The sequence below is a fragment of the Delphinus delphis genome, chromosome 11 (assembly GCF_949987515.2).
Source record: "Delphinus delphis chromosome 11, mDelDel1.2, whole genome shotgun sequence".
NCBI classification, from domain to species: Eukaryota; Metazoa; Chordata; class Mammalia; order Artiodactyla; family Delphinidae; genus Delphinus; species Delphinus delphis.
In genome coordinates, this window is record NC_082693.1 from 22,987,563 (window position 1) to 23,003,073 (window position 15,511).

At 41.8% G+C, this 15,511-nt stretch overlaps 1 protein-coding gene across 7 annotated transcripts in view; it reads left to right on the top strand.

The window, feature by feature from the left end:
- Nucleotides 1-15,511, top strand: part of PPFIBP1 (PPFIA binding protein 1) — a 177,850-nt gene that overhangs the window by 116,111 nt on the left and 46,228 nt on the right. For all 7 annotated transcript variants that reach the window (XM_060024499.1, XM_069541193.1, XM_069541191.1 and 4 more), the window contains 3 exons: nt 11,295-11,381; nt 12,477-12,590; nt 13,611-13,742. In XM_060024499.1, coding sequence (XP_059880482.1) covers nt 11,295-11,381; nt 12,477-12,590; nt 13,611-13,742 — 333 coding nt within the window. The remainder of the gene's footprint in view (nt 1-11,294; nt 11,382-12,476; nt 12,591-13,610; nt 13,743-15,511) is intronic.

Here is a 15,511-nt window from a genome sequence, read left to right on the forward strand (position 1 = left end):
TTTACTCCATGTTCTCCTGACCATTCAGCACGTAATAGGAAAGGAACTTATGCTGGTAGAGGAGCCCATTCCCAGCCAGCCTCCAGAGGCAGCCAGTGGCAGCCATAGCTTGAGAGTACTGTGGTTGAATTTTCCCTTGTGTCCAAAACTTTGCCATTAATATGTGCTCAGTCTGTTCTGTTACAGTATTTCTGGAAAAGATTGAAAGTGGTGATGATGGTATCTGAACCTAAATCATGTCATTCATACCTTTTTCAGAAACTTCCAGTGATAGTCACAGCTCACTGAGAGAAGCCAAAGTACTTGCTTGATTGCAAGGCCTTTAGGACTTACTACTCACTGCTTTCTGACCTAGTGTCTCATTGCACTTCCCCTCTTTCACTCCACTTCAGGCACATGGGATTCCTCACTGATTCTACAACATGCTGGGGAGACTGGCCTCAGGGCCTTTGCACTGGCTGTTCACTCTGCCTGGAAAGTGCTTTCCTCGGATATCTGTATGGCTAGCTTTCTTGCATTCTCCTTTAAAAGTTGTGCTCTCAGTGAGGCCTTTCCTGGCCACCCTATCTAAAATTTCACATATTTATTCTTCGTAGTACATCTCCCTGCTTTATTTTTTTCTAAAACTCACCACTTTCTTACGCAATATGTATTTGCCATATTTATGTGTATTTTCTGTCTCTCCAACTGGAATGGAAGCATCATGAATCAAAGATTTTTGCCTATGTTTAAAACAAACCAAAAGTGTATCGATGTGGCCTAGAACAATGCTTGGCACTTAGCAGGTGGTCAGTAATTATATGTGTGTTGAATGATGCTCCACGAATGATAAAATGGCGTATACATTTGGATGAACTGAGGTTATTTATTGTGTTAAATTTATTCTTTGGGTGCATAATGGCTTGTTAATTTGTGTTTTGGGTTGCTCTCTATCTTAATATTTGACATTTTAAAGTTAAGTAGCCACAAAATGACAAATATTTTACATACCTTACAAAGATTCAGTTTTCATCCAAAAAATGACAATAAAAAACTAGATGTGAGTCCAGGGAGGTAAGTTTTTGGAGGGTTAAACTTATTTATATTTGTCCAACTGATTTATATCTGTCCCCTCACGTGGACCCCAATCCTTCCAAATTACATGTATTTTCTCAAGCACGTAGAAAATGAAAAAATAAAAGAAGAAAGATGGCAAAGGGCAAAGCCCAAAGCAAGAAGGGGAGAATGGGAATGAGTGTTTGGAATAATGAAGGCATAGGTGTGACATGAATAGTCAGAGCTTACCCTGTAGCAGACTTTAATTTTAGATCCAACAGGTAGAGGGTCTTAAGGCTTGCAATTTAATGATTTGCTGATAGTATAGCTTTCTCCCATTTTAATATGTCAGAAGTTGTGATGTGTCTTACGATCTTAAAAGAGGTATCTATTATACACGTTTTAGCTGGGATTGTTTCTTTCTTTAAATAATAAGGTTCCTAGAGTAGTCAGATAAATTCATGGAGACAGAAAATAGAATAGTGGTTGCCATGGGCTGGGGTAGGGAGGAGTGAGAAGTTAATATTTGATGGGTACACAGCTTCGGTTTTGCAAGATGAAAAGAGTTCTGTAGATGGATGGTGATGATGATTGCACAACAGTGTGAATGCACTTAAGGCCACTGAACTGTTATACGTAAACATGGTTAAAATTGTAAATTTTTTTTTTTTTTTTTTTTTTTTGCGGTACGCGGGCCTCTCACTGTCGTGGCCCCTCCCGTTGCGGAGCACAGGGCTCCAGACGCGCAGGCCCAGCCGCTTCGTGGCATGTGGGATCCTCCCGGGCCGGGACACGAACCTGCGTCCCCTGCATCGGCAGGTGGACTCTCAACCACTGCGCCACCAGGGAAGCCCCAAAATTGTAAAGTTTTATGTGTGCTTTACTCTAACCAAAAATTTTAAAATTAATAATTTGATAAAATTTAATGGCATCTTAGAATTGGAGGAACACAGAATCCTACGAATTGTATTGTACATGGGATAATCATCAAAATAACGAATAAAGGAGATCCTGTCGTAAAAAAGCCGTGAATGATAAAGAAGGCAGGGCTGTAAATTGGCAGTTACAAACGCTGGCTCCGGAGACAGCAGACTTGAACTTTAAATGTTGGCTCTGACTCTTAGAAGCTTGTAGGATTTGGGGAAATTTTCTTAAGCTGTTTGTCTCAGTTTCCTCATCTGTAAAATGGGAGTGATAGTTTCTGCCACACAGGGTTATGAGGATCCCACAAGCTAATGTATGTTGAGTGTTTGTCGGTGAGCCTGGTGGAGGGTTAGTCAAAAAGGTAATACTGAAGAGTGGATTGTAGAGAGCAAGGGAGACGTTTAACAGGACCCTCTGCAATGAGGGAAAGAAAGGGTTGAGTCCAGTTACAAGGGAGGTTAGGTTACAAATTATTTCTACAGTTTACTTCTTTGATAAAAGAGTACAGATATTTCCCAGACAATGGGGAAGCTTCCACAACATTTTAGAAAAACTTATTAATGATACTAGTTACGCAATTAAGATTTCATTCATGTTTAATGATGGCCAACGTGGGAGTCCATGTACTTGACTGACTGATGCTAAGCTACTCATTAGTGCAACTGGGCATTTGAATTTCTAACCCTTATTTTACCCAAGCCAGGAAGATCCCCTGGTTTCCTGTAGGGTGCAGGTTATTCTTCACTGCTGATTTCTGCTGCCTGTTCAATTGTTTCATGTGATCAGAAGCTGGATAAGAAAAAAGAAAATAGTAGCACTAGTAGCCTGTTAGAGTGAAGGGTATTAAATCTACAAGAATGAATTTGTTTTAATCAGGTAGCTATACCTATAGCCTTCTAGGAATGAATAAGTTTCTTTTAGGACTTGGAAGTTTGTCTCCTGTGGTTAAAAAAAAAATCAATTGAATACAACATATGTGTTCAATAACTGAGGTATAATTCTCTGTTTTGATTGTGAAATGTTGTGTGTTAACACAAATATTAATAATGGAGAACTATGTGCTTCATCCAGCTCAGAGTTTAAGAGAGCAAATAGAAAAATATGTCTAATTGTTTGAGCCAAACAAGTAGTTTTTGTTTACTTTCGAGCTAACCTGATGAATTGCCCTAGAACATTCTTACAATGCTTTTTCCAGTAGATGGAGCTGAGGTTCATGACCTTCACCAGATCCTGAAATCCCAAAGTGTCTGATCATTTGGCATTTTTAATTATGAAGCAGTCTCAAAATCACCAGAAATTACAAAAAGACAGTTTTCAACAAAGTGAATGAAAATACTGATGGTAAAAACTGCAAGTCAGGCACCATAAGCCATGAGATAAGTAGCATATAAAATGAGGGAAATGAAGTGTTCGTGACTGGCTCCTGACCTGTTAACTCATTCTAATGCATTTCTACCTTTTCTCTATGTTAAAAAGAAAGATAATATTAATCCTAAATGTACCTTGTTTAAATGTTTCTGTAAAAACAACAATACTCAGAATTTATTTAAAGAGTTCAGACACGGGGTATGTTCTCTCCAGGGCTGCTGGCTGTTCTTCCCGAGTCCCTGACCCTCAGCCACAGAATCCGTCCCCATCCCACCATCCCCTGATCCCTGCTGCTCTCTGGCCAGCTTCTCTTTTCCTGTGTGCCTCCAGGGAATGTTTTTTCAAGCCTTGGCAAACAAGGTGCATCCTAAGATTGTATCCCATATGTGGTCACAATTATCTGAGTTACGCCACGTCTCACTGAGACATCCTGGTTGAAGTTAAACCTGTTTTTCGCTTAGGCTTCTGGAAAACTCACATGGAAAGGGTCCACAGAAACAGGAAAGCACATGGACCAAGTCAGCAGAATTCTCCATCAGGAGAGGCCAGGGCTGTGTGCACAGCGAGAGAGGCGCTCTCAGTGGAATCCCAGGCTACCAGTAGTTGTTGGGATTGAATAAAAAGATTCCTCTATTCTTTTATGAAAGTGAGTTAAGAATAAGTGGCAAGAAAAATAGCGACAGCATTTTTTCTTGATCTCACGTTCCCCTTCCCAAAGTAGAAGAGGTTCTTTCGCTAGCTCTGCATCCCGTCACATAGCTAGATTTTAATCAATATGAATAAAGGAATGAGTAACGGGTGAATGAATGAATATGGTGCACTTCTAGAATAGGAGCTGGGCCTTAGTTTCTACGGGACCTTCTGTTCTCCGTCCTTCTGGGACTCAGGGGACTTTGGAGTATCCCTGTGACCGGGATAATGTTGCAGCCTCATCGTGTACCCCCTCCCTGCTACAGAAGCCTCAGCAGCATGGTGATGTGCGTGAAAATAAGGCGAGGAAGGGGTACAGCCCATCTTCTCTCCTCAAGAAACGTGTCTAAAAGAACTCTTTAGGAGACACTAAAGCAGCCTAACCTCACCCTGTATTGGCTGTGGATGCGCGAAGGAGGGAGGTGCTGGCGTGCCCTAGCTGTGTAACAGGATAGCCATTGTATCTCGGCAATTAATATTTTAATGTGGCACAAATACTCCAAGGGAAGCTCTCTCACTGTACTTCTAACAAGACTGGCAGATGAAAGCACTTGGCGTCTGCTGCTCTCCCCAGCCTTGCAGATGTAGTGACATTTTTGGAGTAATGCACCTCAGAGGCTGGCCTACTGCTGTGGTTTCTCTCGCTCCAGAGCACTGTTTAGTTAAGAAGATACTTTCTGTCTCTGGGAAACAAGCACCGTGAAAATTAAAACCCAGAAAAACAAACCCTCAAAGCCATAGTCTAATTTTGACCACGTCTGTAATCTTGACTTGGAAAGTACAGAATATATTCAGGCTCATTCTGAGTTTCAGTCTTTGATGTATTTTCTGACAGCATTGAATAAACTGATGTCTTTCTAGGAGAGGGTCATGATTGGGCTTTTGGGATGGGATGAAATGTGTGTGAGGTTTACGTCCCCTTTTGGTTTTCTTTCTGAGCAGAGATGCTGAGATTTTGGAATAAACAGAGGGCTTCCTGAAGACGTTGTTCTTCTGAACTGCAGTAGAAATTTAGGAAGGAAAAATAAGTGGGCTGTTTGCAAGACTGACCCAGAGTCAGAGGTACTGTAGTACACAGGGGCACTGGCCGGTTGGAGGGGATGCTCCACTGGCCCCAAATGGTAGCGGTGTTGCCCTGATATGATTGTTTACAGCACAAAGGTAGGCCTCCCCACCCTAATTACACGACATCAAGTGCGAGGACAGGGCAGCAGAGCACCGCCTCTGCCTGGTGGCTTGATTTCCAACGTTACTGGTGTAGTGTTCTTTGACTCTTAGGACAAAAGAGTACGAGATGCCTTATTGCGGTGTTGGGCCGAAATGAAATATGACTGTGATATTTGTGGCTGACAGATTCAAGTCTTATCTCACTCTCTCCTCTTCCCCAGTCTCTCCTAGGAGAGCAGGCAATAAATGTTTGCATGCGGTGGTACAGATATAATACTGTGATTAGGACATGAAAGACCCTGTATTAGATATGTCTTTTGGTAGCTAAAGATAGCATTTAATTGAAGGAGCTTGAGTGAACTGCACGTTCCCTTTTCTTTCTTTCTTTCTTTCTCTTTTTTTGGCTGCACCAAGCAGCGGCTTGCGGGATTCTCAGTTCTTCAACCAGGTATTGAACCCGGGCCATGGCGGTGAAAGCCCGGAATCCTAACCACTAGGCCACCAGGGAACTCCCCCCCACCCCCCGCTTTCCTTTGTTGATACTGAATTTTAAGAAACAGAATCATGAAATCAAAAAGACATGGCAGTTTTGTGTTTTTTTTTTTTTTTTTTTTTTTTTTTTTACAGTGCGCGGGCCTCTTACTGCTGTGGCCTCTCCCGTTGCGGAGCACAGGCTCCAGACGCGCAGGCTCAGCGGCCATGGCTCACGGGCCCAGCCGCTCCGCGGCATGTGGGATCTTCCCGGACGGGGGCACGAACCCGCGTCCCCTGCATCGGCAGGCAGACCCTCATCCACTGCGCCACCAGGGAAGCCCAGCATGGGGGTTTTTAAAACTATATATATTTACTGGGTGGAGAGAGAGAGAGAGAGAGAGAGAGAGAGAGAGAGAATGAGGAGGGTGTGTGTGTGTGTGTGTGTGTGTGTGTGTGTGTGTGTGTGATAGTACTAGTCCAACTATTTCTTAACATTTGTTGTCCTTATAAAATTGGACTGATTTTCTTTTCCCTATTTTAATTTAGTTACTCACCATTCTGATTTGGGAATGTTATATTCAAAATGAGTTCTATGTTATAAATAAGTTTAATTGTGGCAAATCACTGTTTGTATGTTGATCTTGGATTTTAACAGGACAACAGAACTCAGGAAAGAACAACACACCAAAAATGAAGGTTGGGGACAAAAGAGGGCCAAGTGTAGGCTAATGCAAACCAACAGAACTAAGAGAATCAGAGGAAAACACAGCATGATACTTTCAGCAAAAATAACAGACAGAAGACTCCCACCTGCCGTGAATTAATAACTATTGAAACTGGGTGATGAGTACAAAGGGTTTCACCATTATATCTTTACTTTTATATATATTTGAAATTTTCTGTAAAAAAACATTTTAAAAAAGAGACCCACATAAGGCAAGATGTTAACATTTATTACATCTTTTTACTTGATTGTGTATTTATATTTGATGATTAAGGGGAAGTTAATATGAAAAGAAGAGCTCCTACTTAGATGGCAAAGGCCAAAGTAGATGGTGCTTGATATTACGTGTAGCACCTGCCACGTGAGTTCAGGCAGTTCACGTTCTCGGGTGTGGTTTCTGGCCCTAGGATTCTATAATTCTATGAGGAATCAAGCTTTGTAGACATTTTTCCTCCATTATGCCAGGAAGATCTGGCAAACACCATGGGTTCCTTAATTAAATTAAAGTATCACTGTTACAGCCCAGCTGCATCTCCTGCCCTGCCCTCCCTGGTGTGCTACACTCCCGCCCTTCCACACACCGTTAGTTGACGATTACGTTGTTGAAATCCTCCAGTTGATTCCAATTTTGACTTAAACTTTCAGCTGGACTGAACGTGGTCAATGTAGGGTTGCGTCATGAGTTGAACTAGAAAGAGTTATTCTGAAGGCATCTCTGGGATTTTGAGTAAAGTAATTTGGGCTGGTGTTCAGTGTTTTGGATGTTAAATCGACTCAACAAGAGTTTATACCAAATATGTTTTTAATTATGAGCTTAGGGTTTGGTAAGCATCGTGGGAGAATCAAAAGAAATGTAAGAGTTTCGTACTGAGGTACTGTTGGGAAGAATAAGTGACCAACTCACGTAAAATCACTAGCAAGCCCTCCCTGGTGGAATATGATGAATAGTTAATTGTGAAGTTCAAGACAAGACACAGAAGAGGAATCAGTAGAGGAGAAGAGAATGGCACAGTATAAGGAGGAGGTGGGAACTGGCTAAGAAAGATGGATTTCTGTGAAGGATACAGGCAGAGAGGAGTGGGAGGGCGTACAGGGGTGGGCACAGAGCCCTGGAGTAGATGTTGGAAAGGAGAATGGACGAAAGTTCATTGAGAGGAAGAAATTGATGGTGAGGAGGAAAAAGGCAATAATTGTAGGTCAGTTCTCAGGAAAACAGGAAATCAAGGTTCCAAAGTAGAGGAATGGTAAGCTTTTAGGAAGGAGCTAAGGCTCAGTTCCCCTGAGACTGGCAGGAAGGAAGACAGGGAAGACGTAGGAGGCAGTACGTAATGTTGTGCGTTGAAGAAGGAAGTATATGAGGGAGTTCATGCAAGAGGACCTCAATTACTGTGCATTAAAAAGGCTCTGAGGTCACCTCTTAAATGTGGTAGGAAGAGGGCGGTACAGGCTTGAGGGGAAAGGGGTGTGTGTACCAGGTGGTAGAGGAAATGTGAATAAAAGTCTTACTGAGGGCTTCCCTGGTGGCGCAGTGGTTGAGAGTCTGCCTGCCGATACAGGGGACACGGGTTCGTGCCCCGGTCCGGGAAGATCCTACATGCCGCGGAGCGGCTGGGCCAGTGAGCCATGGCTGCTGAGCCTGCGCCTCCGGAGCCTGTGCTCCGCAACGGGAGAGGCTGCAACAGTGAGAGGCCCACGTACTGCAAAAAAAAAAAAAAAAAAAAAAAAAAAAGTCTTACTGAGAAGAAAGAAGGCCAGGATAGAACCATTCATTCATCTTTTATTCGTCTGATGTTTATTGAACACCTATCATTGTTCCTTCATTCAGCAGTCAGTTAGCTGCAGTCCTTCACTGCACGTCAGATGGAAAGAGGAACCGACAAAGAATGCAGCGTCTGTTGGAAGAGAGAGACGCATAGGTAGCCAAGTCTAGCCTAGTCCTTTCAGTGTGATGCCTGCTGTAGTGAAGGGTCATCTGGATGCTGTAACTGGCATGTAAGTGAACAGGCAATTCAAGGAAGACTTTCCAGACCAAGCCCCATTTGAGGTGGACCTTAAGGAATGAGGAACAAGGAGGAAAGGGTAGGAAATACAGTCCATGCAGAGGGAATAGAATTGGTGTGTGAGAGAGCATGCCGGGTTTGGGGAGGCTTGGGGTGGTCTGGGGGGTGGAGCACAGGAGACGGAGGAAGAATAGGGGCGGTAAGGTATTTGCCTAATGGAATTTATCTCTTGCTAACATTTTTTAGGCAAAGGTAACAAAATTAGCAGAAACAGAAATAAACGTGAATAGAATAGACCTTTACCTGCTTGAGTAAGTCAGCACAGTGCTTTGAAAGCATGTAACCATTCCAGTAGTGGCTCTTGCTTTATGTACCTATAGTGATTTTAGTGTTTAAAAATAAACTACTCTTGAGGGTTATGAGTGCTTGTAAATATCAGTACAGTGTTAAGAAACGTGAGTATGCTCATTGTGGTCAGTTTTTAGTATTTTTAAATGGATAATTTTGTAGAACTGGTTTTGAAACAACTTATTTCCATATCATAGGCAGTGCTTTCGTGAAACCCTTCTAGAACCTGCCCTAGAAACACTTCTAACTTTGCTCTAATTTCCTTTAGTCAGGAAGAGGAGGATTTTTGTTTTATGTCTTCACTGAGCAGAAAGCTTTTTTTTTCTACCCAATGAAATGGATGTTTATAAAACATTGTTTATGTAGTTTTAAAAGCAGATGCCCGCTAATGTTCATAATCAACATGAGGAATTTAAAGCTGTGCAGGGCCGGTCTCAGCACTTTCTAAGATCGAGAACATGCGTTACACATCCTGGCTCTTTTCCAAAAAACTGTCCTCAAGAAGTTAACATAAATTTCATTTTCCTGGTAGTCCCCAGGGATGGAAGTCATCCTGGCCACTCCGTCAGACTCCTCCTAATACTTGTAATTTAATTCTGGGCACTTCAGTTTACAACATAAATAGAATTATGCTGTGATAATTGTGCAGGTATGTGTGGTCAAGCAGGTGATGTTAAAAATTTTATCCACACAGTGCATGCTTAACTAAATTAGTTTCAGATTCTCTTGTGGCCTCATGGGAAATACATCCAGTGCACCGATGTTTTGAGAAAAAACATCCTGCAATTTTCTTTTTTGTTGAAGCTCCATTTTTGTTTGTTTTTGTTTCCTTCCCAACACATAACTTTTGTTATTCTCAGAATTTATACTTAAAAATGCATTAATTGGAAAGGCAGAGTGATAAAAGCACTTAATTCTGGAAACATAATTGCTGTCACATCAGTCGTGTTCTGGGCAGTAAGCATGTACAGTGTGTATTTTCTTGAAGTCTGAGGTTGTTTATTTGCTTTTTCAATTGACCTCTGGGCGGCCCCATCTAACCATTTTGGACTCCACTGGCTTTTATGTCTGTTGTATTTGAATGAGGAATCAGGAACTTCTATTGGGATTACACATTATGTGATTAGGAACTATTTAAATGAGATACCAAGAGACACAGCACATATACTACTCTATTTCAAAACGACATTTTTATGTTGTCTGCACTCTGTGAGCCTTTTCAATCTGTCTCCTTAATCACTTGTATATATTGCAATACAAGACGGCCGAGGAAAACAATCTACACTTCCTTTCCCAATCTGTACTTCCTTTGGCATTTGTGCCATCCATATATATGCCCAAATCTGATAAAAGGGGGCAGAAGGGAGGAGAAAAAAGAGTAAGCACTAGTCTAAGTAGAGTACTGGGCTGGATGCTGTGGAGGTTACAAGATGATACCAGTTTGCAGGCTCTGCCTGGAAGCTTAGAGTAACAGTAGGTGAACAAGCAAACCCACGAGAAGTTAATGAATTCAGAACGGAATGTGGTAAATCACCGATGAGCATGACTAGTCCGTGCTGCAAGGGGAGGTCATTGTGGACTCAGTGCTTAAGCTCTTGGGGGAAAAGAGAAAGGCTTCAAAGGGGGAAGGGAAGGGCTTCCCTGGTGGCGCAGTGGTTGAGAGTCCGCCTGCCGATGCAGGGGACACGGGTTCGTGGCTCGGTCCGGGAGGATCCCACATGCCGCGGAGCGGCTAGGCCCGTGCGCCATGGCCGCTGAGCCTGCGCGTCCGGAGCCTGTGCTCCGCAACGGGAGAGGCCACAACAGTGAGAGGCCTGCGTACCGCAAAAAAAAAAAAAAAAAAGGGGAAAGGAAGATTTGTCCTGTGATTTGAAGACTTGAGTAGCAGGAAGAGGCCGGTGGTGTAAGTTGCCCCTGTTGTTTCCCGTGTAAAGGCCGGCATTTGTAGTCCTGGATTTGGGACTTCGGGAGGAGAAGGCAGGAATGGAAGGGCCTCCCAGGTCATTCCCGCTGATAGAGGCATTCAGGGGGAAAGAGCGATTTTGTGCCCGACCGCATGCTCACAAAGCTTTGCGTGCCCAGGTGGGCATCCACTGTCAGTGACTATCAGTAGCCACTGTTCCTTTTGGGTCATTATTTTCTTCTTCATGAGTTGTTTTTTGTTCTTGTTGTTGCTTTGTATGTAAACCATGTTTCCTTCTCATATTTTCTATTAAGGGCAGTAACAGCTGTGCTGAATTCAATTCAGGTTCCTTGGATTAAAAACATATGCAATTTTTATTTACCCACAGTAGTTCAGTTTTTACTCTTCTTTTTTTTTTGGTAGCGCCAGGTCTTTAGTTGAGGCAGGCAGGCTCCTTAGTTGCGGCTAGCTGGCTCCTTAGTTGTGGCATGTGAACTCTTAGTTGCAGCATGCATGTGGGATCTAGTTCCCTGGTCAGGGATTGAAGCCGGGCCCCTGGCATTGGGAGCATGAGTCTCAACCACTGCGCCACCAGGGAAGTCCCTCACAGTAGTTCAGTTTTAAAGAGGGTCAGGCTTACCCGTATCACTTCCTTTTTCAGACAAATGGACACCTCCCTGGGAATGGAGATGTGTATCAAGAAAGGCTGGCACGTTTAGAAAATGATAAAGAATCTCTCGTTCTTCAGGCAAGTGATTTTTAAATGCTGTTTTTCCCTCATGACTTAACTTACAAAGACCATTTTAAATTGGGATGGCAAGTTCAGATGCTCGCAGGAGCCAGACTGCCTATAGAAGTAAGCGCAGTAGGCCATCTGTACACGTTCAGGAGCGGTGAGGACTGTGGCAGAACAAGCATACATGTGAACAACACTTCTCAGCCTCTGCTCTTCAAGGGCCAGTCTGATGACAGGCACAGTGTCATCTGATTTTCTGATGTGATCTGTTTCTTTTTTAATATATAGCAGAAATTCTGATTTTTATACTATATATGTGTGTCTATATATTCATACATCTGTTCCATAAATATGAATAAGTATTTCTGAATCTGAATATATATTTAATTTTTCAATTTTAAAAATGATTTCATGGACCAAACCAAACACCAAGTGGGTAGTGGAGTCCTGTTTGGAGGCTAAATCAGAGTTTCCCTCTCCTTCATAATCCTTTAAATCCTTGGCACGTAGTTTTACTTTGGTAGTTGAGCCAAAAGAGCTGAAGCATATTTACGAGGCTGGTGATCGTTGGGAGGCAAACTCAGGTTTGCAATAAGCACTGAGGATGAAGGACTAAGCCAGTGGCTCCTCTTGCACCTCTGAGCTACACCCTGGCTTTCGAACACATTCGTGGACGGTGTGATCATGAAACATCTCATGGAGGTTGGATTCCCTGGACTCTTGGTTTGTCAAGCGTCAGATTTAAATAGTCCTCGATAACTTCTCTTTCAAACATTAACTTCATTTCCTCTCTTAATCTCTAATACCACCTCCTACCCCCACCATCCCTCAAAAAAGATAGTTTCTGTATATGCTCTTTCTCTATAAAGTGTCGCACATCCCCAATCAGCCCTAACTTCCTTGAAAATTGAATAGGAGTCCTCAGACCAATAAGCATCACATAAATAAGAGTGTGAAGGTCTGGTTTCTTATTAATTCTCAGATTTCTTGTTTTACAGCCAAATGAGTGTTAACATCATCCCAGTTTTTGTTCTATGTAGAGAAATAAAGTTGGCAGTGGGACCCAAAGTCTTCCTAATCCATTACAACATTTTGCTCTAAATACAGGTAAGTGTGTTAACAGACCAGGTAGAGGCTCAGGGAGAAAAGATTCGCGATTTGGAGTTTTGCCTTGAAGAGCACAGAGAGAAGTTGAATGCCACAGAAGAAATGCTGCAACAGGTATGTTCAGAAGCGAGTACCGAGGTGGGGTTTTTCTGCTGGCCTATTTGAGATGCTACATTTATATGTTGCGTTTGCTCTGATGCAGTGGTGAATTTCGTGATTCACGTAGCCTGGTTTATTTTACTTTTTTTCTTTTTGGCTGCGCCGCTCGGCATGTGGGATCTTAGTTCCCTGACCAGGGATCAAACCCACGCTCCCTACAGTGGAAGCGTGGAGTCTTAACCACTGGACCACCAGCAAAGTCCCCTGGCTTATTTTAAGCAAAAAACCTAGAGTAGAAGGTCTCTAAACACATACACACAGTAGAAAGTGTTCACTGCAATTAGAGTCTGGAATAAAATATTAATAGGATTGTAGATAATTTTAAATGTCTCCTTTATGCTTTCATATGGTTTCCTAATTTCCAACCATGAATGTATATTTTATGATTAAGAAAAAAGATAAGTACCTTATATGACTTATTGGAAAAATTTTGTAATGTATGTGGGTGCACACACATATGCTCGTCTATGAGAGGGCCTATAACACAGCAGGTAGAATACACACTGGAGCGAGACTGTTAAGGTTGAGTCTCTGCTTTGCCATTTCCTTGCTGAATGACCTTCTGCAAGTTCTTAACCTCTCTGTTCCTTAGCTTCCTCATCTGTTGAATAAGAATAATTCATGAATTATCCTATGAGTTTCTATCTCATAAGGTTGTTTGGAGGACTGAACCACTGAATACCTGTAAGAACAGTGCCTGGCACATAGCAAACATAATAGCATCTTCAGTGTTATCTTCAGGCTTAAGAATGTATACGTTTATATATGTGTGTATCAATATAATGCTTATTGAGCATTAGTTCGGCTCTTTGAAGGGTAACTAAAGCAAATAATTTTTTCCAAATGTATCTATTATTGATTAATCTTCACATCCTCTACTTAAGAGTTACTGCTTCGCAGTCATAAGCGAGACACATCCATATGTGGCTGTTCACAATAAAACAACTTTTGGATGTCTCTCTTAAATTCTAATAGGAGCTTCTGAGCAGGACATCCTTAGAAACTCAGAAGTTGGACCTGATGGCTGAAATATCTAACTTGAAGTTAAAACTGACAGCTGTAGAGAAGGACAGATTGGATTACGAAGATAGATTCAGAGACACAGAAGTAAGTGATACCTTTCCTCTCTCTTTATATACATATACGTATCTATGCACATATATATGCATACTTATATATCTCGCACACACGTATTCCTAGAACAAGTTGAAATTCCTTGGAGTTGTGAAGGAGAGGCAGTTAATTACTATGTTCCCTCATTATCCATGCTTCTTTTTAAGAATAAACTTACACTGACTTTTTATCACTAAATGATAGTGGTAATTTGTATTTTGAGGCTTTTTTTTTTTTTTTTTTTTTTTTTTTGCGGTACGCGGGCCTCTCACTGCCGTAGCCTCTCCCGTTGCGGAGCACAGGCTCCGGACACGCAGGCTTAGTGGCCATGGCTCACAGGCCCAGCCGCTCTGCCGCATGTGGGATCTTCCCGGACCGGGGCACGAACACACATCCCCTGCATCGGCAGGCGGACTCTCAACCACTGCGCCAGCAGGGAAGCCCTAGTTTGAGACTTTTGATATGAAATATTAATCCTTTCACTTGCCTTTAGAAATGCTTTTGACTTTCGGACATTTGGAGCTTCTGTCTATCTATTCTAGCCATCCATGCATCCATCTGTCCATCTGTTCATCCATACTGATTCTCTTCATTGTGGAAATAATGGGTTCAAGTGCATGATTTTACTAGTAGTTCTTATTTAAGCACACTGATTACTTACTCTATGGTAAGTAGATTTTTAAATGTGTATGGCAAACATGCTTTCATTATGTAATCATAAAAATCGCAGATTTTTAGAGGTCATTTAATTTGGCCTTCTACTTTTGGTCTAATCCACATGTAAATCATTCCACATAAATACAGCTCAGTATACTTTTGTGAAATTCAGGGTAGATTCTACAACATGAAATACCCATTTTCCTGGCTAAACATGCTTTCTTGTTTGTTTGACCTAGTTTATTGTTAATCCAGGTTTTCTAATTTGTTAATTGCTTTTTTGTCAAGGCGGAGTTCAGAGCATATCCAAATGAAATCTATTCATTTGAAACTAAGTATAAAGCACTGTAGAAATTTTTTCTCTCCTAGGGCCATCTCTTCCTTTCTCTTTATTTTGTTTCCTCAGTTGGGGTATGGAGAGGTGTCATACTGAATTAGAAAATTGGCTACCAAGAAGGAGAGAGGAGAAATCATTTACTTACTTTCCCCCTCTATCTTCATTTCAAATATTTGTTTTATGCTCACTCCATGCCATCACGATATGATATATATTATCCACATATGTTATCCACTGTGTGAAAGTCCTTCCTTGAGCTGAATGCAATAAGGTTTACTCCATTGTTATTTTTAAAATTAAATTTTCTGTCGAAGATGTAACTATTATGGAAAGTCTTGGTATATGTATTACTTGCTCAGTAACAAAAGGAAATCCCCAGCTTAGCTCATGTTTTAATCTTAAAGCTCTTTGTCAGTCACCTATATAAGTATGTTTTTCATTTAATTGAGACTGGGGCTTTTAAAACAAAACTTAGGAAGTTACCTACTTTCATTAAAATTCTCGCTTTTGTGCTTTCTTGAAAAATCTGTTTGGATATTTCCTCTTTTCCCTTCTGTCTTTCCCTGACTCCACAGCTGCTACAGAACACATTGGTAGAATTCAGTCAACAGATGGATAACATGGCAGTGGAGCTAACTCTGGTGTCAGGAAAGAAGTTTATCGTTTTGGGGCATTAAGAGGTGGCCTTATTATACACACAAAGTTTAGGGAAAGTCTTAACCGGCACAGGTGTGGTTAATTTGGATATGAGATGTTAACCAAATATTGG